Source organism: Syngnathus typhle, linkage group LG17, assembly GCF_033458585.1.
Source record: "Syngnathus typhle isolate RoL2023-S1 ecotype Sweden linkage group LG17, RoL_Styp_1.0, whole genome shotgun sequence".
NCBI classification, from domain to species: domain Eukaryota; kingdom Metazoa; phylum Chordata; class Actinopteri; order Syngnathiformes; family Syngnathidae; genus Syngnathus; species Syngnathus typhle.
In genome coordinates this window covers 545546-570566 of record NC_083754.1, presented here as the reverse complement: position 1 = coordinate 570566, position 25021 = coordinate 545546, and the positions used below count along the sequence as shown (strand labels likewise).

The 25021-nt window shown below is 49.9% G+C and overlaps 4 protein-coding genes across 12 annotated transcripts; 1 reads left to right on the top strand and 3 right to left on the bottom strand.

The window, feature by feature from the left end:
- Window positions 1-97: 97 nt before the first annotated feature.
- Window positions 98-4198, bottom strand: retsat.2 (retinol saturase, tandem duplicate 2). Its single transcript, XM_061303929.1, has 11 exons — window positions 3963-4198; window positions 3165-3347; window positions 2855-3096; window positions 2513-2714; window positions 2232-2429; window positions 2034-2153; window positions 1764-1902; window positions 1385-1494; window positions 1137-1306; window positions 725-884; window positions 98-610 (listed from the first exon to the last, which is right to left on the bottom strand). Exons 1-11 carry the CDS (start codon window positions 4129-4131, stop codon window positions 462-464), a joined length of 1842 nt encoding a protein of 613 aa, XP_061159913.1. The 5' UTR covers window positions 4132-4198; the 3' UTR covers window positions 98-461.
- Window positions 4199-4476: 278 nt separating this feature from the next.
- LOC133170564 (glycylpeptide N-tetradecanoyltransferase 1-like) lies at window positions 4477-9833 on the bottom strand. Its single transcript, XM_061303602.1, has 12 exons — window positions 9673-9833; window positions 7992-8100; window positions 7611-7755; window positions 7415-7533; window positions 7079-7170; window positions 6885-7001; window positions 6628-6798; window positions 6391-6499; window positions 6142-6312; window positions 5805-5969; window positions 5579-5716; window positions 4477-5479 (listed from the first exon to the last, which is right to left on the bottom strand). Exons 1-12 carry the CDS (start codon window positions 9774-9776, stop codon window positions 5459-5461), a joined length of 1461 nt encoding a protein of 486 aa, XP_061159586.1. The 5' UTR covers window positions 9777-9833; the 3' UTR covers window positions 4477-5458.
- Window positions 9834-10163: 330 nt separating this feature from the next.
- Window positions 10164-22018, bottom strand: plcd3a (phospholipase C, delta 3a). Of its 9 annotated transcripts, none has more exons than XM_061303598.1 (18): window positions 19623-22011; window positions 19234-19286; window positions 18514-18959; window positions 17980-17995; window positions 15930-16097; window positions 14900-15128; window positions 14682-14811; window positions 14150-14375; window positions 13845-14046; window positions 13635-13779; window positions 13336-13488; window positions 13121-13273; window positions 12580-12730; window positions 12230-12346; window positions 11807-11985; window positions 11607-11742; window positions 11345-11524; window positions 10164-11226 (listed from the first exon to the last, which is right to left on the bottom strand). In XM_061303598.1, exons 3-18 carry the CDS (start codon window positions 18892-18894, stop codon window positions 11069-11071), a joined length of 2724 nt encoding a protein of 907 aa, XP_061159582.1. In that variant the 5' UTR covers window positions 18895-18959; window positions 19234-19286; window positions 19623-22011; the 3' UTR covers window positions 10164-11068. The 9 variants fall into 9 exon arrangements, 8 of the variants coding, with proteins under 8 accessions (XP_061159582.1, XP_061159577.1, XP_061159578.1 ...); XM_061303593.1 differs by having other exon boundaries at window positions 18514-19286; window positions 19623-19707; window positions 21400-22011; XM_061303594.1 differs by having other exon boundaries at window positions 18514-19286; window positions 19623-19707; window positions 21778-22011.
- A 621-nt stretch (window positions 22019-22639) lies between these two features.
- Window positions 22640-24725, top strand: hexim1 (HEXIM P-TEFb complex subunit 1). Its single transcript, XM_061303603.1, has one exon. The coding sequence runs from the start codon at window positions 22981-22983 to the stop codon at window positions 23998-24000; it is 1020 nt and encodes a 339-aa protein (XP_061159587.1). The 5' UTR covers window positions 22640-22980; the 3' UTR covers window positions 24001-24725.
- Window positions 24726-25021: the final 296 nt, after the last annotated feature.

The following is a 25021-nucleotide window of genomic DNA, read 5'->3' as shown; positions in this document are numbered from 1 at the left end:
TTCATTCTATTTTTTCAACTGTGCCACGGAAACAAACATAAATCTTGGCGCAAACTGGAAGGGGAAATACAAAATGGTTGTCTTCACTTTTAACGCGGTAGTTTTACATATTTATTCAGTTGGTCAACATATTACAACCCAAAAGTGGGACCAGTTCAGTAGCTAGATTACCTGACTTGGTGGCATTCCTCGCATTTTGTTACGGTACATAACTATGTTTATATTAGGCGTTTCTAGATGAATGAGAGATCTATTGTTATTAGAAGTAGAGTATGTATCTTTGCAAACATTTCGATACGATTGCATGTTGAGGCAAACGTGGTCTAGTTTTCAAATATTGAAACAATTCAAGGCACTGTCGACAAGAGTGGAATTCATTGTTTCTGCGTTGGCGGCATCAGCCAAGGAAAAAGCAAAAGCAAAAGCAAAAGGTTTGTCAAAGCAGCAGCTATTCTTCCCGGTTACACCCCTTTAAGTTTGGTGTGGACAAACTTGGTCTTCTTGGCCAGGGCGATGGCGTCCTCGTGCAGGTTGCGACGGAGGATGGCCGAGCCGCAGACCAGGGCGCCGGCCAGTGCGCCCGCAAAGCCGCACACAAACACGTCCTGACCTAGAACAGACAGACGCAGTGTGACGACAACGGCTGCTGATGGCACAAAGCTTCCAGCGCTCGTTCAAATATGTGCCTTGGCTGAGTGAACACTGGACGGGACCACGGGACTACCTGTCAAGTAGAGGTTCTTGAACGCCGTCTGGGGCCTCACGTTGGCGCTGAGCTCCGGGCTAAAGCGTTCCAAGCCGTGGTCTGCCCCGTAGATCTCGCCTTTGGGGGCGCCGATATAGTGAGTGTTGGTGATGGGTGTGCCCGCGTCGATATATTCCACCTGCGCCCGAGCGAGAGGCAAACGTTTATCCAGCCAGCCAGTCAGGCAGCCTTCCATCCATCCAGCCATCCATCCATCCATCCATCCATCCATCCATCCATCCATCCATCCATCCATCCATCCAGCCATCCAGCCATCCATCCATCCATCCATCCATCCATCCATCCATCCATCCATCCGGGTGACTTTATTTTTGGCCAGTTTCAGGGCTCCTATAGAAAAAAGAAGCCTGGACACTGCAGCAAACATTACCTTGTCCTTTGTGATTTTGGGAAAGACGTCCAGCACCGCTTGCAGGGCTGTCTCAATGAAAGCTCGCTTTAACTCCTTGTAGTCGGACGCCCGGTTGGTCACTTTGTCGTCCTTCCACTCCTCGAACCAGTCGTAATTGGCGAAGCTGACCAGACTCAAGGTGGACTTACCTAGCGTACGGCGTCAAACCCAAAACAATCAATGGCTCACTCGCGTGCTGCTGCGGCTTCACCAGAGCTTAAGCCTACCTGGTGACCTCTCCTCCCAGGTAGGATCCTTAGCAGACGGAGAGGCGACAAACAGGAGGGGGATGTTTTTCGACGACTCCTCTCTGCTGCTGTCCCGGTATTTGATCACCCTGAGGAAGAAAACGGCAAACAAGCAAGACGCAATGAGTTGAGCCTGAATGAGCATACTTGAGCCCTTTAAAGTGCAGTAGCCCTTTTTACAATACTAGTGCGGACATTTTGATTCATTATTCTCTGCTTTCTACTGTGCTGATGAAGCGATTACTTAGCCAGTCCTTTTGCATGACGTGCTAGCATTAAGCTAGCGCAAGCAGACTTTTGCACTTTGTTGAATCTTTGAAGAACAGTTCCTGGATGTAATTTGTACGGCTGAACTTACAGTTGGTCCAAATTGCTCTCCTGAAAGATCCAGTAGTTGTCAGCTTTGAGGCCCAGCTCCTCCTTGGTCCCGTCCAGTCCCACAAAGATACTAAGGCCACCTGCTCCGTGCTTCATCATGCTCAATTGCCTCTGGATTGCTACCAAAACAAAAGGAAATGAGAGCTAGATAGATGGATTGATTGATTGATGGATTGATTGATTGATTGATTAGATTGATTTAGACGGCTCCGGATGCGGTCGAGACTGAAGGCTGCCCGTTCCTTATTACCTGGCACGGCTTGGAGCTCTTTGGGCAGCAGCGTCTGGTAGGTGTTGAAGATACCCGCGTTGGAGATGACAATGGGCGCATGGATATGTACCTCCTCCTGGCCCTTCATGACGCTCACACCTGGCAGAGCCGTAGCCAGGGATATTTAAAAGCAAAGGGAAGCCACGCAACTTGTCCACGGCGGGCGACTCGACGCACCGCACGCTTCCCTCGCGTGGTTGAATAGGATGCGGTTGACGGGCGCTCGCACCAAAACGGCGCCCCCCGCCTTCTCGATGACGGGGATCATGTGGTAGGCGATCTCGCTGGCGCCGCCCTTCGGGTACCAGGCTCCGTTCAGGTAGTGCGTGACCAGCAGGCTGTGCATGGCGAAGCTGGCCTCTTTTGGCATATTACCTGGACGGACGCACGGGGATGGAGAAAGTCAAGGAGACGGACGGGCAGGCGACTTCGCATCAAAGCTCCTAACACGAGTCTACCGTAGGTGCCGAAGATGTAGGAGAAGACGGCCCTGAGGTCCTCGTTCTCCGTCAGCTCGTTGACGACTTGGGTCAGGCTGCGCTTTGCCATTTTGTAGAAGGGCGACAGATATTTGACCGCGCCGCTGCGGACCAGCACCTCAGCCAAGAAAGCTGGTAAGTACTTGAGCAAGGCCATGAACCAGATGCCTCTGCCCGTCTTCTACAGATAGATCCAAGTCAAAGGCGTGTAAAAGTAAGTCTTATCGCTCGCCACATCTCACGTGCCGAGCTGGCCGTTTGCCACTATCACACACTTTGACGGACGGGTGCGTATCATGAAAGTATTTGTAGTCTTCTTACCTTGACAAGTCGCATGTACTCGTCGATGGCCGCCTCCTCGCCCGGGAAGCACTTCTTCAGCTCCTCGGGGAAGCGCGTGCGCCCGCTGTAGATCGGGTAGCGGCGGCGCTTTTCCGGCGGCCCAATAACAACGTGGTCAAAGGGGTTCTCCAGGGGCTCCCACTGCAGCTGCCCGTTGGTCATCTGGTCCAGCATGCAACGGAACGGCTTGTGGTCCTGCAGGTCGCCCACGTAGTGGATTCCTACGGTGGACAAGGCCTTGCGGATGGATTCCGGTCCTGCTGGCAACACTCCCCATGGTTTTTCTTACCGACGTCAAATTCGAAACCCTTCTCGGTGAACGTGTGGCAGCACCCGCCTGCCCGGTCATGCTGCTCCAGAACCAGGACTTTCTTTCCCACTTTAGCCAGCAGCACAGCCAGGCCGAGCCCGCCGATCCCGCTACCGATGACGACGGCGTCTAAATCGTCAGGAACTTTACTGGCCAGGAAGCCTGGACGCAATAACAATGCAGATAATGGCGTCAATATGGCATACCGCACCCTCCCTGGCCTACGACGACTATGATTTGGGTAGGAACTAGGAACGCAAAGACCTGTAACCATTGGAATGAGAACAAGATTGATCCGTGAATGAAGTCGCTTGTACGTAGGTGACAATTGTTCACCTCCTCTGGAAAACCACAAGTGCGGATGACATAAGTGTCAGAGTCGTGACGCGATCCACGATGGCGGAATGCAGGTGGACAAGTCTCCAAGGCTTCTTTCGAACACTGCCGTGAAGTAAGTTCACATATATCTTTTATCTTTATCTTCTCATTGGATTCAAAGGACGTTATGTGCCCAGCCATCACCAATCAAGTGCAAGCGTCCCTCTCCCAAACAAAAACACAAACAAAAACTAGTGACGCCCGCCCCTGCAGTATAACAAACGCGTGAGGGAGGAACTGTCAATGAAGCAAATCAAATGGAACTAGTCCCTTTGACCTCACTTGTTCGACTACCGAGTTCATTCAGGTTGTATGAAATGTGGAACGGACAAACGGATTCGGTGAAAAGTTCCTCGTGAGAGCAAAGGCTACTTCTAGAACGACACCTGCGCGACTCACCTTGTTTCAACACCTTATTTTTCTCTTTGCGGTTATGTACCATCGGCTTCAGGGGTTCTCGCGTGTCCGTATGAAAGGGATTCGAGCCGGTAGTAGCGATAGCTTTAGCCACATATTTAAGACAGCAAACAAGCAAGGCCACGCTAATAATCGCTAGAGTAAGCCACATTGCTGCTTTGGACTGACTCCCTTCTACGGCTTGACGGTGGAGGGCGGCGGCCCCGGTAGTGATGAGAAGCGAGGAAGACCGCCCACAATAGTGGAAACACCTTATTCTTCTAGCAAATCAGAGCGCGCCTTCAGGTTGAAGCGACCAATCACAATCACTCAGGAGTCCCAGGAAGAACGTCACAACAGTCGACCTCTGTCTGTACAATCGCGGTTCACCCCCACAAATGGACTTTTTAAACTTTTATTTATCTCATTTTAAATACGGTTGCACAGCAATAACAACCGCAATACATGATATAATAAGAATTTCTAGTATGTTGCTTCCGACAAGAAAAAAACAAGATCGCTTTCTGTAGATTTTATTTCTTGCTCCAAAAATGTCACCCACAGCTTCACTTTACTTTAAATGATTGAAAAAAAATCCCAAAAGCTTTTTTTTTTTTCTTTCTTTTTAACCCATCCCCATTTGAGCTCTTTCACAACTGCCATTTTAATGGCGAGACGGCCTTTTTTTCACACATCCAAGCTTCTATTTAGATTTTTGAAACAGCATATTTGCAGTCGTTCTCTTACTATCTAGTAGGAAAATGCAACGCTTCAGCAAATAAGTCGTTGTATTAGTGAGCTTTAACAGCAGGTTTATCATTAACAAAGGTGTCAAAGTCTGGTGCAATCACAGCGTGGCTTATCAGGGTAAAACCCCTGCTCACCTTGTTGATGGCGATTCAGCTTGTTATCTTCTAGAATGACGCCTGGATGAGAACATTTGAGATGATCAAGCAGGAATGGGGGAAAAGCCCTTGCTATTATATCATGTTAGATTATTAGCACCTCATGAGCTTCCTATTTTAAAAGTTTTCATTTGAAATCTAGGTCAAATGTTACTTGGGGGGGGGGGGGGGGGGGGGGGGCGCTCCGAACATAAAAACAGTAGTGGTGTGCATTCGGGCACAAATTAGCAGTGGTGTTGTTGGTTATCTACATGTATGTTTGTTTTTCATAGTTGGATTGCAGTCATTCTCGCAGACTGTGTGTGTGTGTGTGTGTGTGTGTGTTGGTACAATCACCCTCCAATGTCAAATATTGGCTTTGATGTAACCGCAACCGCTTCAAAGTTCGCCTGAAATGGGGTGGGGTCCTTGCCCTGCCTAGCAGACATAATGCAGGTCCAAAAAGTTCCCCCCCAAAAAAGAAAACGGGAAGTAGGTTTCTTCTCAAAAGAGTCTTCGTGCCAGTCAGTCAGGTGCGATGGTGCCGCCGCGGTGGTGGTCCTGTTGTAACACTTTACGCCGGAGGGGATGGGCAGGGTGCAGGCTGGGGGTGCGTCACTGCAGGACCAGACCAACCTGAGAAGATGAAACGGGACACCATTTGAGAAATACGGTTGGAAATGAGTGACCGTTTTGGGAAGACTGCAATTTGCCGTTAAAATACACGGAACGTACCTTTTCCGAGCCCATGTTGGGACACTTCCAATTGTAAAGGTAATACTGTAGATTGCCGTCGCCGATGCCAAACTTGAGCTTCTCCAGGAAAGTCTTGTTTTCCATGAGGTCCAGTGCATTGAAGACGTCAAAACCTTTCTGCACGACAAAAAGAAAAGAACCAGTCCACGCTTAGCTGACTGGGATGGGGAAAAGGCCCACGGACACCTGGCTTCAAACTACGCACCGATTTGGCCAGGATGAGGGCGTCCGACATGAGGTCCAGCAGCGGGGTGGTGGTGTGGACGTTGTAGAAGGAATAGGCAGCTTTGAGAGTGCGATGCACCGGGTGATTCATGATGGTGGACGGCAGTGTGTAGAAACTCAGGAAGTCCGTTACTTTACCCTCGTTCTGCCGGGGAAAGGACGAAATGCGCATCCAAGGTTCAGCATTTCTGATACGATAGCTGACGAGAACAATCATGGAACCCGTGCCGCGTGATTATTGCTGCGCCACCACGACTGCTGCCAGGAACTAACATGGATTTGATTGATCAACTGCCATATTCTCCTGTTCCCTTTACCTCCACCAGGTATGTGTCGATGATATTGTCACGGGGCAGCAACCAGTGGGACACCTCGTCCTGGTTCATGACGGGCACCAGGTTGAACAGGCTTAGGTACTCGCGCAGAAGGCGACACACGGCCGGCACGTCCTTCTTGGTCATGGGCCGCAGGCCAGACGTCTTGGGGGCCTGCGAGGAAGCGCACTGGTTGTTGGCTACGCGACAAAAGAGGCTAGCCAATGGTGTGAAATGTCACGCAAAAAGGACCTCGGGCAGGCGGTACAGCTTCATGGTGCGCTGCATTGTCATGTTCCTGCTCAGGTGGGAGAACTTCACCTCAATCAGTTTGCGAGGGTTCAATGAGCGATGCCAGTACCTGCACAGCACAATGTTTGAATGCTAGTTGTATTTCTACCTACCTCCACCATATAAACATCTATTCTCCTACGAGTGATTAGGGAATGCTTCCAGACAGAGGCTTCACTAACCGGTCAGGGCCCCCACCTGCACGTGCCCACGGGCTTGGGCAGGACCACCCCGGCCGTGTACACCGCCTGGAAGATGCCCTGCATGTTGACGCGTCTGGTGATCTCCCGGATCAGGACCGGGGCCACTCGCTTGGCTCGGAGCTTCTTGTGGACGCACAGGAAGTTGATCTCCACCATTTTCTTTTCACTAAGATAAAAAGGTCACGACCCATAGAACCACTTGGTACGACAAGGACGTTCGACTGTGGCGCGCGTGCGTGGGTGCATGCGTACATGTCGTAAATGCGGATGGTGGCGGGGATGGCGCTGATGAAGCCCACTAGCTTCTGGTTGGAATTCACCCTCACTCCGCAGTGCCACTGAGGCAGCCAGCCGGGGGGCCGCAGAGCCCTGTGGATGTGACATAATGCCACCAATTAGATCAGAAACAAGATTGGAAGGCCATCAAAAGGGATGAAAAGACTCACCAGAGCAGGAAGTCGGGCGAGTAGTCAAACCGAAACATGTTGTCGTCATCTTCCACATAGTTCTCATTGAGAAGAGTGTAGAGCTCCTTGAGCTGGTTAGGGGGGGGGGATATAACACGTTTTTTTTTTTTTTTGGTTACATGGTTTTAATTTTGCTGCACTTTCACTCTATTTTGGAGATAGTAACGTGCGTAGTGACAAAAAAATAAAAACGCAATTTAATCAAAAGGTAATGCTTTGCTGCTATCTTGTGGAGGAAATGTGTCATTACATAGCCCTACTCCAAAAGGCGTCGATTTTCACTATCTAGGTCAGGGTTTAGGTCCCACATCTTACCACAGCAGGGTTGCCCAGGTCCAGGGTGTCCCAACAGAAGCCTTGCGGGAGGCTGTAGGGCTCCTCACGGATGTGGTCCTTGTCGGGTTCGATGGAGCCGTGCGATGTCACAGTCTCGCCTGGATTCAAAACACGGACGGGATAGTGGTTCAGTCTGCTTAGCATGTATTGCAGTTTTTGTTGGTGTTGCTCATACCCAGCTTGGGCACAGGCTGCGTATCCCAAAACTGGTAGCTCCTCCGGCTGGCCTCCTCCATGGTCTTGGCGGGACCTTGGCCGATTGAGAAGAGTTCGATGGCCTTCTGGATCTCTTGCAGCTTGTCAGCGGGCAGCGAATTCACCTGCGAGACAGAAGACATGGTGAGTTTAAAAATCCATTGGGGTTTTTGGTGTGCATTTCCACAAATTGCGTCTGCCATTCCATTACTGCTCAAACAATGACAAGTTGAGACTTGTCGTCAAATCAAAAGCAGCAGCAGCAGCAGCAGCAGCAGCAGCAGCAGCAGCAGCAGCAGAAAAGTAGGTCCAGTAAATTATGACCAGCTGCATTGGACTTAAACATTTCAATTGTTCATGCCTTCGCCAGGGGGTCTTGAGAGGTTTCTGTGGGCGCGCCGCTCTTTTTCTTCTTCTTCTGCTTCCTCTTCTTCTTTTTGGCACTGCTGTCGTCGCCCTGACCCCGGTCACTGGCACACAAACACAAATACGGAAATGTAAGATTCATTTCAAAATGTCAGGGGACAAGTGACCATCTCACTCTGAAGAGAAGTGAATGAATCTAGACCCATTTTTAAAAGTCTCTTTTAATCCCCATGACTAAACAATAACAAAGAACTCCCCTATACATCTTCAGCCGTATGTTATGACCCCACTCGCTCGCCAACGCACCCACTCATCCTTCTTCTCGTGTCCCCAAATTTACGCAGGATAATCTCGTTATTGTCCGAGGGCACACAGATGGCACGTCACATGACCTTTGGAGCGAAGGGGTGGCGGACCATGCATAAATACATGCGCGCATATACAAAGGGGGGCAAGTGAGGGGCCAGGGACAATGGACGGCAAACAAAACGTTATGTATGGCTTGTTCCGTGGGCTTCCGTGATATATATGTACAGGAAGGATTCAGTGCATTGAATAGACTTAGACAGAATACAATACCGTTCCACCATTTTAGGCCTCAACCATAAAGCTTGGGAAACACTGCAATTCTCATTCATCCACATTTGACCGAGTCAAAAGATAAGACAGGAATGCATTGATATTGGCTTCCACGTCTTCATCGCCATTGGAAATATGAATAGACATTTTTTTGAACGTAGTCCGTCTATGGAACATGGGTTGCTACATCATTGGAAGGCGGTGGTGATTAAAAGGATGACGTTGACGCAACAACTTGCCCTTAATTGCTCTTTATTAAGACTCCTTCAACGAAAGCCACCTATTCTCACAGACAAAAGGGTTTGACAGCTAGCTGGAGAAGCTAATTAGCACAACGTTAACGGTGCATCAGCGCGAACGCCATTGTTTGCTCAGACATAGTCATGAAGCTGAACTTTGAATGTGTCACTCGAGTCAAAGCTATGTTGTTATTCTCGAGGCGCGCAAGGTGAGGAATGTCGATCCGTGGCGCTTATAATAGCTTTATTTTCATTTCGACTACAACGCCTTGCTAAGCGCCGGCCGCAAAGCTGACATGAGATCCCGCCCACTTTTAACTGCTGCGGACCAGTCACATCGCCGAACAGTCGGCCAAACGGTCTCCCCAGCCAATGGGGTAAAGGTAAGGAGGCGGGACATTTTTCACGGCTATCAGCGTTAGCATTAGAAGCTAAGTACCAAAACGTCAACCGGGATCCTCCTTTAGTTGATGAGACACGAACATAAAATTCAGGGTGAGCTTCAAACGCGACGGAGTCAAAGCTGAGTTATTGTTTTGAATCCGCATAATGTCTGACTCTCCAATTTAATAGCTTTGGTTTTTAAAAACCAACTTTCGGCTGTGCATCGAGGCTACTCCTCCATAATGACGTCACATGAAATGACTCCCACTTTTACTGTTCCCAACCAATGGAATCACAAAGCACGCGGGCAAACGTTCTCTCCAGCCAATCGCATAAAGGCAAGAGGGCGGGACAGTCTCCGCTAGCTTTTCTCTGACAAGCTCGCCGTGGCCAGCGTGCGCTCGCCTTTAACTTTATTCCATTGTCCCATGAATATTTCCTCACAACTCCGCGGCGCCCGGTGAGCGGTCTTACCCATCGTCGAAGTGGTGCTCTTCATTTTCACAGTCGCTGCAGTGTGCGTGGTCCTCTACGTCTTCTTTCCCCGGCAGCGGTGCTGTCTCATTCTCATCCGCCATTTTCAACCAGGAAGCGAGACGACGGCGCGTCCGCGAGGTCTTTAAACGTCCCTCGTTGTGATTGGCCAGTTGGCGAAGAGTCCGAGTCAGCAACTAGCACTAATATGGCTGTCTTCATAGTTGAATGTCCTCATCAGTATTTTGATGGCATTGATTTTCATTCGGCGGCGGCCTGGTCATTTGACCTGGTATCAACATGAAGAATGAAACATCTTGGACAGGAAAAAATGTTTGGAATTGCAGCCATGTGATCTGCCAGTTGGCCTTTATTACTGGAAGGAAACCCGTGACTTGATTTTTGTCCATCAAGGCCTTAAATGGCAACTCGACAAGACATCCTTTGACAGTGCAGGGAAGTTATCCTTTGGGAATGCAACACCCCAAAAATGGTCTCTGTCAAAACTTTATTGGCACTTCGTGGGTGACAATGACAAGGTTACATCAAGTTAAAGGACAACCAGCACTAAGAAGTGCTTTGTTACAAAACCCAGCAAGAAAACAATGATCAACACAAAGAAGTGTCTCCAATATTAATGACTTTGAGTACATCTATCGATTCGTAATAGTGGGTGTATTTCTTCATTTGCAATAAAGATATTAGTCACAATAAATAGACCACAGCATAAATGACCTTTTAAACTGCAAAAAAAGAAATGACTTGTAATACTGCATGGTTTGTCTTTAGCAATCATCCAATTCGTTTGTTGTATTTTGGCAACATACGAATTGGACAAGAAATGGAGAAATCGACACTGGTCTCAAAGTCAAAATGACAAAATTGACTCATCTCCTTTCCTTAGCCTGTGTGAAATCTAGTTTTTGAGTTCATATTAGGACACGCGTAAACATTTGTTTCTAATACTGCTCGTTTTGTCATTTGAAGTTCAAGTTATTGAGACATTAAAAGTGCCATAGTACAGTAAATGGGACTTTTTTTCCCCCCTTTGTTAGTTCTTCATTAGTGCTTATTAATGATGAAATAAATCCATCTTTAGTGCGAGCAAAAATAGCACACTGTGCTTCCAGGCAATGAAGTGCTGCTTGTGTGCATCGAAGGCAAGGAGGGACAATATTTGTTGACGTGGAGAGGCTATTTAAAATCGGTACCTATAAAAAGGTATTTGTCTGCTGACGTAGCATATGGAATTGAATTCAATCAAAAGAATAAAAATGAAGTCGAATTCATTCTAATTTAACATTTGAATTCATTTTTGAGCTGGCTCATTTGAAACATCTAATGTGTCCCTTGAGTTTGCCCAGCCCAAGCCAGCCCGGAACTAAGAAGCTCTTACTTACTTACTGAGGTTGACACTTTTTTTCCTGGGGCACGGCGTACTTTCACACACGTGTTTGATGGGAACACCTTTGCGGGACACTTTGACGTGGATGAAGAGCGTAGCGGGGGCCAGCCGAGAACCGTCGGCCTTCAGCAGGTGGACGTGTCGGTAACCTGAGAGCGGACAAAGGGGACTGAGCGGCTGCCATCCGTAGAATGCAATCCAAAAGGACGCCGATTGCGCATTTCAAGATTCAAGAGTTTTTGAATTTGAAAATACAAGCGTAGCTACCCGTGCGCAAGCTGGTGAAGGGTAACGTAAACTGTCCCACAAAGTCGTTCTTGGCTTTGTGGTCATGGTCCTCGACGACGAAGCGCACCAGCGCCAGCTCAGGAACCTGCAACTGGAAGCTGAGCGTGCAGTCCCATCGCGGGTTGAAGCCTGCAGGGGGCGCACGAGAGCAGAGGAAGTCTGTCGCAGGCGCGTTTGCGACATTGCCGCTATCAGCGGCGCTTCTGTTGCAAAGAAAACGACACGAAGCAAGAAGAAGCACCATTGTTGTCGATACGCTGCGTTTTGTCTCTGGTGTTATCGATGGCCACGCCGTGAATCTCCACCCACACCTGCGGGTCCACAATGGAGCTGGCTTTGTCCGTGTTGATTTTCGGAAGCTGCTGAGCCGATATCACCTGCGAACAAACAAACAAGTCGTAAACACATTCAGCGGTCGGTAACATTTGTGAGCGGACTTACTCGTATAGTCAGCTGGGTGGGGACGTGACCGGGACCCCCGCCCGTGTTTTCCGGGTTGAAGTCGGAATCGCCGCTGCACAGGAAGTCGGCTTTCAGGACGTAGCCGCAGCGGCCGTTGGGAAGAAAGCGGCCCTGGTTCAGGTCCATGGGCTCACCGGGGGTCTGGAAGTTCAGAGCCACTGCACGCACGCACGCACGCACGCAGGGCAAAAAGGAACAATGGCTTTCTTACGCACGCCCAAAAGGAACAATGGCTTTCTTACGCACGCCCAAAAGGAACAATGGCTTTCTTACGCACGCCCAAAAGGACCAATAGCTTTCTTACGCTACCAGAGTCCATTTTTCACGTTCAAACAGCTGTAGGTACCGCTGAGCATGTTCGTCCAGACCGTCTGGTTCCAACCTCCATATTCTATTGCTTACCCATCTGGCAGCCAGCGTTCCACATTTCCTGGGGGTTGAAGTTGGATGACTGGAGACGCTGTCCGGAGGGGTAGATCCGGCTCAGCTGCCTGCTGTTGTGTCTCACAAAGAGCTTCCCTGAAAAAGGAACATTCCCACAAAAGCAGCGCTTGCAAAGTGCCAAATTCATTGACAGGATGGACGCACGCGCCCGTCGACGGCCTTGCCGTTGCTTGACGCTAAATGACTCATGCAAACAAATCAAACGTCAGTATCGTCATGTGTCAAGTGTCGCACTGCCGGATGGATGCAATATTGAATTTGCGACGTGTCTGACAAATAGCATGCTTTGCCCTCTCACTGTCTGGTACCCGAGTCTTTGATGAGCTTCAGGGCGTCGTTCTCGGAGAAGGAGGACATTTCATCCGCCGGCTTTTCACCCTCGTTTGCGAAACCGCAGAAAGGGACGCTGCGGCAGTACACCACCAACTCTGACAGCTCCACGCTCAGTTTGGAGCAAACCTGAGACAGAAGCAGGAGCACGTTCCAATCCAACTGTTAGTGGACACCTTGTGCCGAGTGAGGATCCAGCAGATGGCGCTGGAGTGGAACAGGTACGAAAAGGACCATTTCATGTCTGTTCGGGCTTGGAAGAGGTCTGCCAATGTTTCATAAGAAAATCAATTTAAAAAACAGAATTGGAAATTGGATTTTGAGGACAACCGGAGACAACCAAGCACCAAGGTTAGTGCAGGTAAAATGGTTGTACTGTAATAATATTACAATATTTCTTTTGGTTTGAGCTTTTCAACCGTGTCATCACATTTCCCCGACAAATTTGGAGCAAACCAATCGACAAAAGCATATCTTCCTCGGTGGAGGTACTGATTGGGCCTCCTCTCTCTCTCTGACCTTGGCTGGGTCCTTCTTGGGCGTGCTCTTGTTTGCGCCCGTCTGCTCGTCCTCGGAGCTTGAGGAGAAGCTGCCGTAGCTTCCGTTCTTGCCCAGCTGGCCCAGCTGAGGGATCTGCTTCTTCCCCTTGACCAGAATACGTCCCCTCAGCTCCTGCAAGCAGCACCATTAAGGGGCACCATCTGATTTGGTTTGGTTTTGAACGCGATTCATACTTCGGGTGAGGGCAGGTCCTTGAGCGAGTGGCCGCTGAGGGGCTTGTTGAGCAGCTTGCTGCCCAGGATGGCGTGGAGGTGTTTGGCCATGACCACCTGCTGCTCCACGGAGCAATGGTTCTCCAGGGACAAGATCAGAGGGTACGGAGACGCCTAGCGGACAAAAGGCACACTTCCGAAAGCAGTCTCACTTTGCACAAATCAAATTCAAGCACTTGTCACGTCGATTGAGTCAGGTGTTTGGTCGGATAGCGCCGAAGCACAATTTCAAGCCGCCGTTAGACTGCACTGGGCCGCACCTTGAAGGCGTACTGGGCGATGGTGACAATGACCTCCCTGAAAGGCACTTTGGAGGTGAGCGTGTGACCGTGGTAGATGACCGGCTCGCCTTTGTCTCCGTCCCAGCAGTCCAGCTCCACGCAGCGGCAGCCTTGAATCAAAGCCCTGACGCGCACACACGTTTGGAACGATTTAAAAAAGAAAAAAGATCATTTGACAGACTAGCAAACCTGATGTAGGGCTCGGTGCTGCTGGCGCTGGTCACTTGGTCCTTGGTGAGGTAGGTGTTGTGCGAGGTGGAGATGAAGTAGTGGGCCAGGGGGCGGCTCATGTCCTGGTAGACACGGGCGTGTTCCGGGTTCAGCACGTCGTTCTCCCGCGACAGCATGTACATAGTGAAGCCGTTCTGGGTCATGAATTGGTTCTTCTGAGCTGATTGGTTCGGAAATCGTCAGTGAGCCGCCAAGGTTATTTTGTGCATTCCTTTTACCCCAAAACAACGGCTCTTGCATATTTGTCTTATCCATTGACTCACCCCAGTCGTTGAGCTCGTAGGTGCCGATGAGATTCTGGGCGTGGGCCAGGCTGGCGTCCTCTCCCTGGTCCCCCAGAAAGTCGCGCAGCTCGGCGGTGGAGAGCACGCAGCCGTTGCCGGAGTAGTGGCGGAAGACGGCGTCCAGCTCGGGCCGGCGCAGCAGCTCGCGGCAGAACTCCTCGATCTCGTTGTGGTCCAGGCGGCTGTCCCCGGACCGGTCGCACCTCTGCATGGGAAACGGTCAAGAGGTCAACTTTCTAACTTGTGCAAAAAGTAGCCATCCTGGGCAAGATCAGTCATGGGAAAACATCACGGACTGACTCGGTGGGTGCCCTGGTCAACAGAGAGAAGATGAAACAAAAGCAGCGCAAGGGCGTGATCACCATTCCCCATCGAGCAAGCCTTTCAACAGCATCGCTCAGGAGGGGATGGGATGGGATCACATCGCATCCCACGGTCGGGAAGGAGCGTAAAGATAAAAAAGAGACAGCCGTGATGCCCACTCAATGGACGGACGGACACCGTAGGTGACCTTGAACAAGGAGCGAGCGTACTGCTCGCTCAGGTCGATGTTGATCATCTGCAGCAGCCGGCGGACTTCGTCGTAGCTCATCTTGCCGTCCTGGTTCTGATCGGCTCGCCGCAGGTAGCCGCGGATCCAAGTGGAGGGAGGCAGTGGTTAAGGCAGAAAAGGGGGGGGGGGGGGGGTTGAGCTGGATGCCTACGTGTCTTCAACGTGGACAAGGATATTGGTCCAGTTTCTCCTTCTGCGTCATGTTGGCAACGCGCTCCTTCAGGGTGCGCAGGCCTCGCACCCAGCGCTGCGCTTCGTCCTCGCACGGGCACAGCAGGTCCAGGCTCTTGCGGGCCCCCCTGAAGACCACGGTGAAGCAGCGGCTGTCCGGCACCGAGCCCGAGATCCGACGCAGCGCCTCCGACTGGCAGCCCTCTCGCACGCACTCCACTTCAGTCACGGCAACTGGAGGAAGGAGTTCAAACGAATGACATTCATATGGCCGGAGGGAGGTAGGACCCAAATGTTTGAGGTTCAGGTGTCAAACACTTTTTGTAGGAACCGACAGTCGCATATACGTAGATAGCATGAGATTCACATTTTGTGCTCCACACGTCATCTGGAAAATGATTTCAGGTCTCATTTTGGGTTTGGTTGGCAACGTCAATGAATGAAAAGGAGAATCATTCAAAAATACCAGTCCTTTTTCTTTCTTCTTCTTCGAAATGACTCCACCAGTTCTCATAATAGCCTCTTTCGCTCACCTGATCTTCTGACCTTGCATTAGGACGTGTTTTTTGACTGGGATGTGACAAAACTAGCACGTGTGTGTCGCTGTCACATCGCACCTAGCCAAATATCTGGTGAGCGAGCGGTGAGACCAACTCATCGCTCAAAGATTGAAATGGGACCCCGTTCCAGAAGGAGGTGAATCCTGAAGTGCTAGCATGCATACTGCACGCAAAAAGCACATGGATGAATTTTCTTTTCCATTCCCTGGACACTCACTCTGGCTTGGGGGGAAATCCCCTTTCACTTGTTTTGACATGGCTTGGCTTTCCTCCCGATGAAAACCTTTTCATTGTCGTCGGGCGCATGAGCGCTTTCCATTCTCCCTTTGTTCTCGGAGCCCGTTTCCTCCTCATGTACTCTCTGCGCTCCCGTGGCAAGGCTCGCAAGAACAGCAAGCAGGTGCTTCTGGTTCTTGAGTTCATTTGGTTCAAGGTGGCGGTTAGCATCAACATCGTTTACGGGCCATCAACTCACACGTCTGACGGGCTTTGGCCTTGCGGGAGCTCTTGGACGACTCGCACCACACGGTGAGTCCGTCGTCCAGCAGGCGCAGGTCGCGCCTCTTCTGCCACCTGGCGGAGCGGACTTTCACCATGTTGGAGCCGCGCATCATCACGCGCACGTCCTCGTTGTCCAGCAGACCTAAAACACAGTCGCGTGATGATCCATTTCGAGAAGACATCGTTTCTGGACCGAGGCTGCCCCGCTTGCACGTTTATTTGCAGCACATTCACACACAAGCTTGCTTAAGTGTTGACCCAAGAATTGAAGCGCCACTTATCTGCGCAGAATTCTTAGGACACGCTTAGACGCCACGACGGGCCGGCGAGAGTAAATCATTCACTATTGCGCGCAGATTTATTCGGCCAAGGAAAAAAGGAAAGCTGGAGTTAGCTTTGAGTGGCCAACGTTTGCTCTGGATGAACGACTTCTGCCTCTGTGCATGGAAATGTAATCACGCGCCCAAAAACAAATACATCAATAAATGAAAATGTGAGGAGAGTGATCGAGGGAAGGTCATTACGTAAGCGCGATGCAGGAGAGAGTGCAGGTTCCTACAATGGCGAGTGCAGGTTCCTACAATGGCGTCTTTGTTATCTGATTTTGGAACTGGAGTGTTTACGCAGCTTTCATTCCAAAGCTTCAAAACACACACACACACACACACACACACTGTGAACTTTGTGCATTTTTACCCAGTAGCTGCGCTCAAGGAGGGCCGCTGCTTTTCGGCTATGCATGGCCGCTCCGTTTGCTGCCGTGAATGGCGGCGGGCAAGGACAAAAGGAAAAAGAGTGGCCGGCCAGTCTTTCCAGAGCGCTCCCATGTCACATTACTCCCGGCAGCGGCCTTGGTTTTTTTATCTGGAAAACTGCCGGCGCATTCTAATGCTTTAATTACGCCAACAACTCCTGTGCAGATATAAGCAAGTTCCCCTTGCCCTTTTCTTTGCCCCATTGGACACAAAGAACTCTCGCTCGCTCGCTCAAGCGCCCAGCCTTCCCGCTCCCCTCCCTCATCGTTACCACAAGGCAAGCGAGGCATTCCCACATGAACTTGCAGGTCATCGACAACAGTGTTGAGCGGGCCAGCCAAAGGGCCTCTTTCAAGCCTGCAAAATCCGCTTTTCTGTCTTTGTGTTGACTTTGATTGCGCAAAGCGGTTAGGGGGAAGAACGAGCACGAATCACGCCACTTTTATGCTGAGCGTGCATGCAGAGGACTTTTTCGGTGTGGTGGTGCCAACGGTTAAGAGGAGCCATCGAGTTAACCATCAAACGTGTACTTTCTGACGACTGCGCGAGTGCTGTTTTCTAGCCATTCAAGTGCATTCCCATGAGCTGCTACTTTGAGAAGGGCAGATTTGGTTGGGGCGGCGCGCCGTCAAGGCAGCAGCAGAGAATCTCCCTCGCTCGGTGTGCCTCCCCCCTTCCCAAGTGCTGGCTGGCTGGCTGGCTGGCTGGCTGGCTGGCTGGCTGGCTGCTGGCTGGCTGGCTGGCTGGCTGGCTGGCTAGTAACAGCCAGCACTGGCATATCCAAAGCTAACATGAGACAGAAAAACATCAGCAGGTGTATATGAGCGAGAGCGCCGTCCGCCGCAGCTCCGCCCGGGGCCAGGTTCAGGTTTCCCTCGGGATGAGGAGCGCCACCGGACCCGGCGAGCCAAAGGATCGCACACTTGCGTGAATAAAGACCAATCGAAGGTGTCGCTGATGGCGTGCGTGAGATGTCGACAAAGTAGGGCAGCTGTCCGCCTGGCTCAAGTCCGGTCTAGAGGACGGCCCGAGGAAGTCTGAGCAATGAAGGAGAGGGCGCCAGGGGGGCCTTTATTTCTATCATTTGTCACATAGTGGGCAATTTGGGGTATTAAAGCTCAACTGATTGGAATGTCTCTCTTATTTTTTCTGACAAGGTGTTTTGGACACATCAACCATGTTGATTTACTGAGCATGTGAGTTTTCATTTGTGACTGACAAGTGACTCATGGTAAACTCTTGATTATTACGGGACACTACAACACTCACTTGAGTCAGAGCGCAGCTTGGAAGAGGTGTGTCAAAGATCAACGGGGAAGATGAGCAGCACATTGGATTTGTGAGAGAGAGAGAGAGAGAGAGAGAGAGAGAGAGAGAGAGAAAGAGAGAGAGAGAGAGAGAGAGAGAGAGAGAGAGAGAGAGACAGGACAGGACAGGACAGGACAGGACAGGACAGGACATGACAAAGTTTGCTGAAAGGTGCGCTGAAAACCACGCATGGTCTTTGAAAAATAAAAACAGCAAATTGTTTTTGTTGTTTACAAAGACTTTCCCTAACTTTTGTAATTGGTCCTCCTGTTTCAACCAAATAGGTTATGTCATGCAAAACATGTAGAACATTTCAACGTGTGCAGATGGTCTGTTGTTCTCTTTTTTACCAAATAGTTGCACAAGAAAGGAAGAAAAAGATAAAAAAGACATTTGGAAGAAAGTATTCATGAGATTACAGAGCAAGCGTTTGAAAGTTACGGTGCTGAATGAATTAGTAACAACAAGTGAGGAATAATAAATAAGGTGACTTACCCAGCCTTCGAATGGGATCGGCGCTCTTCTCGGCCACTTTGGCTCTGGGCTCCCTGGCGGAGGTAACCGGCGACTTGCCGCTGCTGGCCAACATGATGGTGGAGAGACGCTCGCGTCCTGCCTGCCTGCTTGCTTGCTTGCTTGCTTGGGTCGGCTGCTTGCAGCCAGGTGCCTCAACGGACTTGCTCTGGTCCCAAAAAGCAGCCGCAAGTGCTGCCGCCGAGGAAAGACGGGAGGGAGGGAGGGAAGGAAGGAGGGAGGGAGAGAGGAGGAAAAGGGGGGAGGACCCCTTGTAGTCCCTCCCCGGTGCAGCGCCCCCGTGCCTTCTCGTAATATGAGCCCCAAAGCAGGCGCACATTTGCGCTGCTTTTCTGCCTGCATCAACACAGCAACCTGACGCTCCACGTCACTCACCAAGGCCCCGCCACTTCTGTTATTTTTAAATGCTACATACATAGATAGATAGATAGATAGATAGAGAGAGAGAGAGAGAGAGAGAGAGAGATAGAGAGAGAGAGAGAGAGAGAGAGAGAGATAGAGATAGAGATAGAGATAGAGATAGAGATAGAGATAGAGAGAGAGAGAGAGAGAGAGATAGATAGATAGATGCTTCAAATGCATTTTCAAATGACAACACTTCAATGATATTCACATTAAATATGGATGCAAGTTAAATAGACATTGATTTAAGCGTGGTAGTAAGTATGTCGTTATAGTCACCGGATCATGTTTGGTGCAGTACCACCTTTGGCCCACAGGTGTCGTGCAAAACACTAAAAAAAACGAGAGGGGAGGAAGAGGGTTGTCGTTAGAAAATATTGATACTTTGGATCAGTTCAAGGTTAAGTTGAGCACAAGGTGTGTTCCCCCATACCCCCCCCCCCCCCCCCAAACGTGAACTATTGTGTCTCTTGTGTGTCAGTCCTGTGATTGATGGACGGTCAGTCCACAGGCCTCTTGCCTCACACGGAATGCTCCGGCTTCTCTGTGACCGTGAATGATCAAATGTGGTTACCTAATTTAGATGGCAAAACTGAGCTTTGGATCTCAACCTTTGCTGCGTCGGCAGCTAGGTCATCAAATCACACCTTTCATTTTTAAAAACCTACTTATTACTTGTGTTGGGAGCATGGCGATGGCCTCCACCAAGAGGGTGGCGTCACCTTTCTTCAACTGTTTGTTGCAGCCATCCACCTGAAAGAAAGAAAGAAAGAAAGAAAGAAAGAAAGAAAGAAAGAAAGAAAGAAAGAAAGAAAGAAAGAAAGAAAGAAAGAAAGAAAGAAAGAAAGAAAGAAAGAAAGAAAGAAAGGGCTACACAGACGCTCAAAGCACCAAGAACAATTTACCAATCACTGGGGAAGCAGCGCCACCTGATGGTCATCCACGGTTACTGTAGTCACAGTCTATTAGTGCAATGCATCTTGTATGGACAGATCAAATGCAAAACAATGCTCCACTTTTCTGTTGTGTTTTGTGTGTGTTCTATGACTTAAAGGGGCTTTTTAAAGATCATTTACAAAGGTGGCGGCCATTGAATGGGCTGTCCAAGGTCTGTTGAGCGAAAGGAAGGCCTTCACAACAATATCAAGGAAGGCCTTCACAACAATATCCATCTTTCATCTTCCCTCAATTGCAGCACTGGCGGCGGCGGCAGCCATGTTAAGATTAAGTTTGCTAATCCGCACAAGCTGTGATCTGTGCAGCAGCGGTGGCATGGCAGCTCTATGGCTCCCTCCTCTCTCCGGTTGCAAGCACAACACCGGCAAGCCGTGGCTATGATTTCTCAATCTCCTCTGCCCTTAAAGCTTTGTTTCACATTAACTGGCTCTCGCTCGCCTGCCATTTGGCTCCAACCGACCGACGATCGAAGGCTGCTTCTATTAGTGGAAACAGAAGGCCTTGTGTTCTTTCCCCTGTCACACTACTTTGACAACTATTACTAGTACTACTGCTGCTTAAAATAGAAAAACAGCTGGGCAGGCTCAGTTCAACATCACATGGTTGCTTGTTTACTCCAGTTAAAAGAAGACACTGGATTCTAACTGCTACGACTACCAGCGAGCGTAGTGTGGCACTGGTACAACTGCTAGTAGTCGCAAGAAAGCAAAAATGGTCGATAAAAGCGATGAACTAGCCAGGCTGAACCAGTAACACCGCTGTGTGTTTCCTCCAAATAGTTGAAAGGAATAAGTGAATTCCACTATCACACATTACTACTACTATTACATACTACTGTTGATAGTCACATTACTACTACTATTACATACTACTACTATTACTAGTAGTCTTTGGCAAGTCAAAATGGCTGAACAAAAACCAACTAGTTAAGCAGGATCCATTGAACATGCATCAGTTTACTCCACAGTAAAATGGAACCATTTGCGCAGCAACTTGACTTTCATGACGCGTTAAATCAACGATTCGCTTATTAATCCGCATTTTAGCGAGCGCACATGGTGTCTGTCTTGAAAAACTCGTTTTCTCGTCCTCCCGATGAAACCAAGCCTGCCACCGAGAATTGAGTGCCGTCTAATTCCTGAAACGACCAAGCGTCAAGCGGTGCTAACGCCACGGTTTAACCGCATCGTCGCCCAATTGAGGCACGTCGGAGCCTCGTTCATGAAAATACCTTGACGACATTAGGACGCAATTGAAATGTTTTCCAAGATTCAATAAAGTAAGGCGCAACTCCCTACCTACGGCAAGTGGCACGTTACCAGCAAATACACTACGCCCCAATGTAAGCACACGTTAGCCTAAGCGTTAATGGTCCCTTCCTTGACTTTGATCGACTTTGTTCCCTATCTATTGTGACTAAAAAGAGAAAGTGGCCAACTATGACGTGCTTATTGAAAGATAACCAGGGTGCGTGTTACTTTTACTGACCGTTTGCATTGTTTTTGCATCGAAGCAACTCGCTCGCCATTGTCGCTTCATTGACGGCGTCAGTCATGGCGTTATTGCCCTCGATTTGGCTAGAATGACCATTTCCTAACCGCCACACGCCATTTATTGAATTTTTGGCCGTGAGAAGGGATAACGTGACTTTGTTTGACGTGTTGTTTCGGGGAGGAAAAAAGCCACGTTAGCAAGATAGCTTATCCTTAGCGTGTTCCACACACAAGTGTAAAACGACATGATCGCTGCAACTTCTACCCCCCCCTAAAAATTAAAAAGTCTTGAGCACAGTCATACTCTCGACGGCGCTCCGTTGAGTCGTATGTTCATTTATTCATTTTGCAAAGTTGGTCTCGTCTGACCCACCCTATTGACAGCGAGGAGATCGGAGATGTGCTCCTCGCCTCGCAGAGGTTTTACTGCATTTGTAGTTTGTTTACGCTCATTCTACAGTTCCGCCAGCTACTCTAACCACCCTCTGCCTCGGTTCGTATCACTCCGCGCGATGCAGCAAAATACTCCCATCAAAGTAATAATTGGCCAAATCAATACGGGAATGACGCGTTTGTTTACCATTACAATTCTCCCTTTGTGGCGTGTGAGGAATGAGTCTTTTAAATACGTTTCTCTTTGCAAACACATCATAAACCGGACTAGGCTCTTGAGAGCGGGCTTCTTCACTTTGCTTTCAAGTGGGGAGGGATGTTTTTCTGCTTCTACAGTTGACGTTCGATTGTGACGTTGGTTCGTAACAGTAAACTCTAAAATGTCATCTAAACAGTCGATTTGTTTGAGGGATTTTTTTTTATGGTCGGGTTTGGGCGATCCTCCTCCTTTCCCTTTCGATCTTTTTGAATTTGTACCCGGAATTGAGAGCTGGTAGCGTCCAAGCAAAGCCCGGGACTGCTTTCTTGGTTGTACAGCGCTTCATTTGGATTGACAACGAAGGCGTCCAATAGAGAAATTCCGTCATCTTAGCAACGGAAAAAGTGTGCTCTGACCCAATCCGCCTCTCGGGGGGGTGGCGCTTGCACCCATGCCATCTCGCCATCCCATTGGCTGTCAGGCTCGTCACTTCTCCGAGCCTTGTGGACGCTGTAGTTGAAATGGGAGCGCCCTGAAAGCGACGTGCTGGGCCCGGAACGTCATATCCCACAATCCCTCGGCGGAGGCGAACGGTGGGTGCTCTGTGCTCGGCTGGAGGCGGAGCGCCTATATAAATGCCCGCTCCCTCCACTGGCTCGGCACACTGGACGCTGTTGTGACGGCGAGGCGAGGTGAGGCGAGGCGACCTCTTCTAGCCTATGCGGGACTGTGACAGCGTTGAAACGGTTAAAAGAGGCAAACCCTCAAAGGAGAGCCGTTCAGCCATTAGTTGGACTCCTTGACACTTTCTCCTCACCACTTTTCAAGGGGGAGGCCTTCTTTACTCGTCATTCTGGATGTTTGGTAGACAAATTGTGGCCAAACTCCCATCGGAGCAACTTTTGGGGCTTTCATTCATAACAATCAGTTGTTTTACAATGCGTTGAAAGACTACAAGGAAGAGAAGAGAAGAGGAGCATCACCATGACAGAACCAGCGGAGCAGACCGACCACCTGAAAAGTTCGAGCAGCCCATCAGGTGGGAGCGGCGGCGGCGGCGGCGGCGGCGGCGGCGGCGGCGGCGGCAGCGCCTCCAAGCATCCCCCAGCCGGCAACCGCGGTGCATCGCCGCACAACGGCGACAGAGGGCGCCAGAGGAGCGGCAAACACCACCAGGATGTCAACACCGACAAGTTGAGAGGGGTGTGTCCCGGAAACGAGTCTCCCAACGCCAGGGACGCGCCACCGCCGCCGCCGTCTTCGGGGGGGCTCCACATCGACTCGGACACCGGCTTGGTGGTGGACACCCGGTGCCAGGGCAGGAAGCGGCACCGACGCCGCGCTGCCAAAAAGAAGCGCAACTGGAAGCCCTACTACAAACTTTCGTGGGAGGAACGGAAGGCGCAGGACGAGCGAGAGACTGCCCGGGCGTCCCGCCTGCGCGAGGAGATGTTCGCCAAGGGGCTGCCGGTGGCTCCCTACAACACCACCCAGTTCCTCATGGACGAGCACGACCGCGAGGAACCGGATCTCAACACTGAGGCGCGGCGGCCAGAGGACACGGGCAGCGAGGAGGACCTTTTCGAGCATGACGACGAGGACGACGAGGACGGGAGTGGAGGCGGCGGCGGTGGAGGAGGCGGCGGCGGCGGCGGCGGCGGTGGCGGGGGGAGCAGTGACGGCATCGGCAGGCCAGGCAACGCCGGCGGAGAGTTTCTCCAGCGGGACTTTTCCGAGACCTACGAGATGTACCACGTCGAGAGCCTGCAAAACATGACCAAGCAGGAGCTGGTGAGGGAGTACCTGGAGCTGGAGAAGTGCATGTCCCGCCTGGAGGAGGAGAACAACCGGCTGAGGCGTGCCGCCGCCGCCGTCGTGGAGCCCGGCGGCATGAGCGTGGAGGAGCCCCTGGCGCGCCTCCGGGAGCTGGAGCGGGAGCTGGAGAGACTCAAAGCCCAGAATACCGAGCTCCTGCTACGGAACCAGCCCGCCACGGACAATTAGGGACGGACATTCAGCAAACTATTCCCAAGAAGGTCATCAAAACACAGCGACTTTTTCTTCTCTGGACTCTATGGGTTTTGTTCGGTCAACATTTGGCCAGAGGTTAAAAAATAGCGTTACAAAACAGCGTTTTCCTATCTCGACCTTTTTCTGTGACATCTGGCCTGAAGTTTATAAAAAGAGAAAATTAAATACAAAAAACACTTGGTTAACTTTTCAACTCGATTATAAAACGCAATAGTCAACGCAAATCTACCTTTGCATTATTTGTTTTTGTTTTCTAGTCAACATTTGGTTGGGGGTGTTCGAGATTCCATAAAAATAGCCAGAGGCTAAAAAAAAAAAAAAAAAATCACTGTCATATGGACTTTGTTCACATTTTGACTTACTCTAAAATGGTGACATTTGGCCCGAGTTAAAATAGTCAACGGGCTCGAAGGAAAAATCAACTTCATTTTTTCCTATCAGGGCCCTGGTGTTTTTTTTTTAACTTGAAGATTTACCAAAAAAAAGGTCATTACAAAATGACCTTTTTTTACCCCCAAGACTGTAGTCAAAATTTCATTTTTTTTACCATTTTATTTACAACCGTTCTGTTGCATTTTGTCCACTCCAGACAGCAGCATGAAAGAGGACGGGCAACCAAGCCAGTCTAGTCCATTGTTTAACATTTGAACAGTTTGTGGGTGTGTTAACAGCTGTTCAATAAACATCTTAAGAAATAAGACGTTTGTGTGTCTACTTTTTGACAGCCATGCATGCATTGACTTAATCTTAAAATGTGAAGGCCCTCCCTGAATGTTTATTGTTTTCCGACAGCTAAATATTGCCAAAGACGAGGTGGAAATGGCACCACTTTTGCCAAGCTCTGGAATGGAAAGTGAAAATGTAAATATTGACCTATATGCCAGAGGAAAGCACTGTCTAACTGAAATTGTTCAACTCACCTCATCACTATAAACATGCTTGAACCGGAACAGTAAGATGGCCATTTTGGTTTGAGTCCCTTCATCACGGCTTT

Excerpts from the sequence above, each read along its gene's own strand:
- retsat.2 (XM_061303929.1), bottom strand. The coding sequence starts at position 4,131 with ATGTGGCTTACTCTAGCGATTATTAGCGTGGCCTTGCTTGTTTGCTGT. Across the intron at positions 1,903-2,033 it reads AGAGCTCCAAGCCGTGCCAG|CAATCCAGAGGCAATTGAGC; the intron begins GTAATAAGGAAC and ends TTGTTTTGGTAG. Across the intron at positions 1,495-1,763 it reads GAGAGCAATTTGGACCAACT|GGTGATCAAATACCGGGACA; the intron begins GTAAGTTCAGCC and ends TTTCTTCCTCAG.
- LOC133170564 (XM_061303602.1), bottom strand. The coding sequence starts at position 9,776 with ATGGCGGATGAGAATGAGACAGCACCGCTGCCGGGGAAAGAAGACGTA. Across the intron at positions 6,500-6,627 it reads AAGCCCGTGGGCACGTGCAG|GTACTGGCATCGCTCATTGA; the intron begins GTGGGGGCCCTG and ends TGTGCTGTGCAG. Across the intron at positions 5,717-5,804 it reads CCCTCATCCTGGCCAAATCG|AAAGGTTTTGACGTCTTCAA; the intron begins GTGCGTAGTTTG and ends TTTGTCGTGCAG.
- plcd3a (XM_061303593.1), bottom strand. The coding sequence starts at position 19,134 with ATGCATTTGAAGCATCTATCTATCTATCTCTCTCTCTCTCTCTCTCTC. Across the intron at positions 14,376-14,681 it reads ACGCTCGCTCCTTGTTCAAG|AGGTGCGACCGGTCCGGGGA; the intron begins GTCACCTACGGT and ends TTTCCCATGCAG. Across the intron at positions 11,525-11,606 it reads GCAGCGTATCGACAACAATG|ACTTCCTCTGCTCTCGTGCG; the intron begins GTGCTTCTTCTT and ends CGCCTGCGACAG.
- hexim1 (XM_061303603.1), top strand. The coding sequence starts at position 22,981 with ATGACAGAACCAGCGGAGCAGACCGACCACCTGAAAAGTTCGAGCAGC.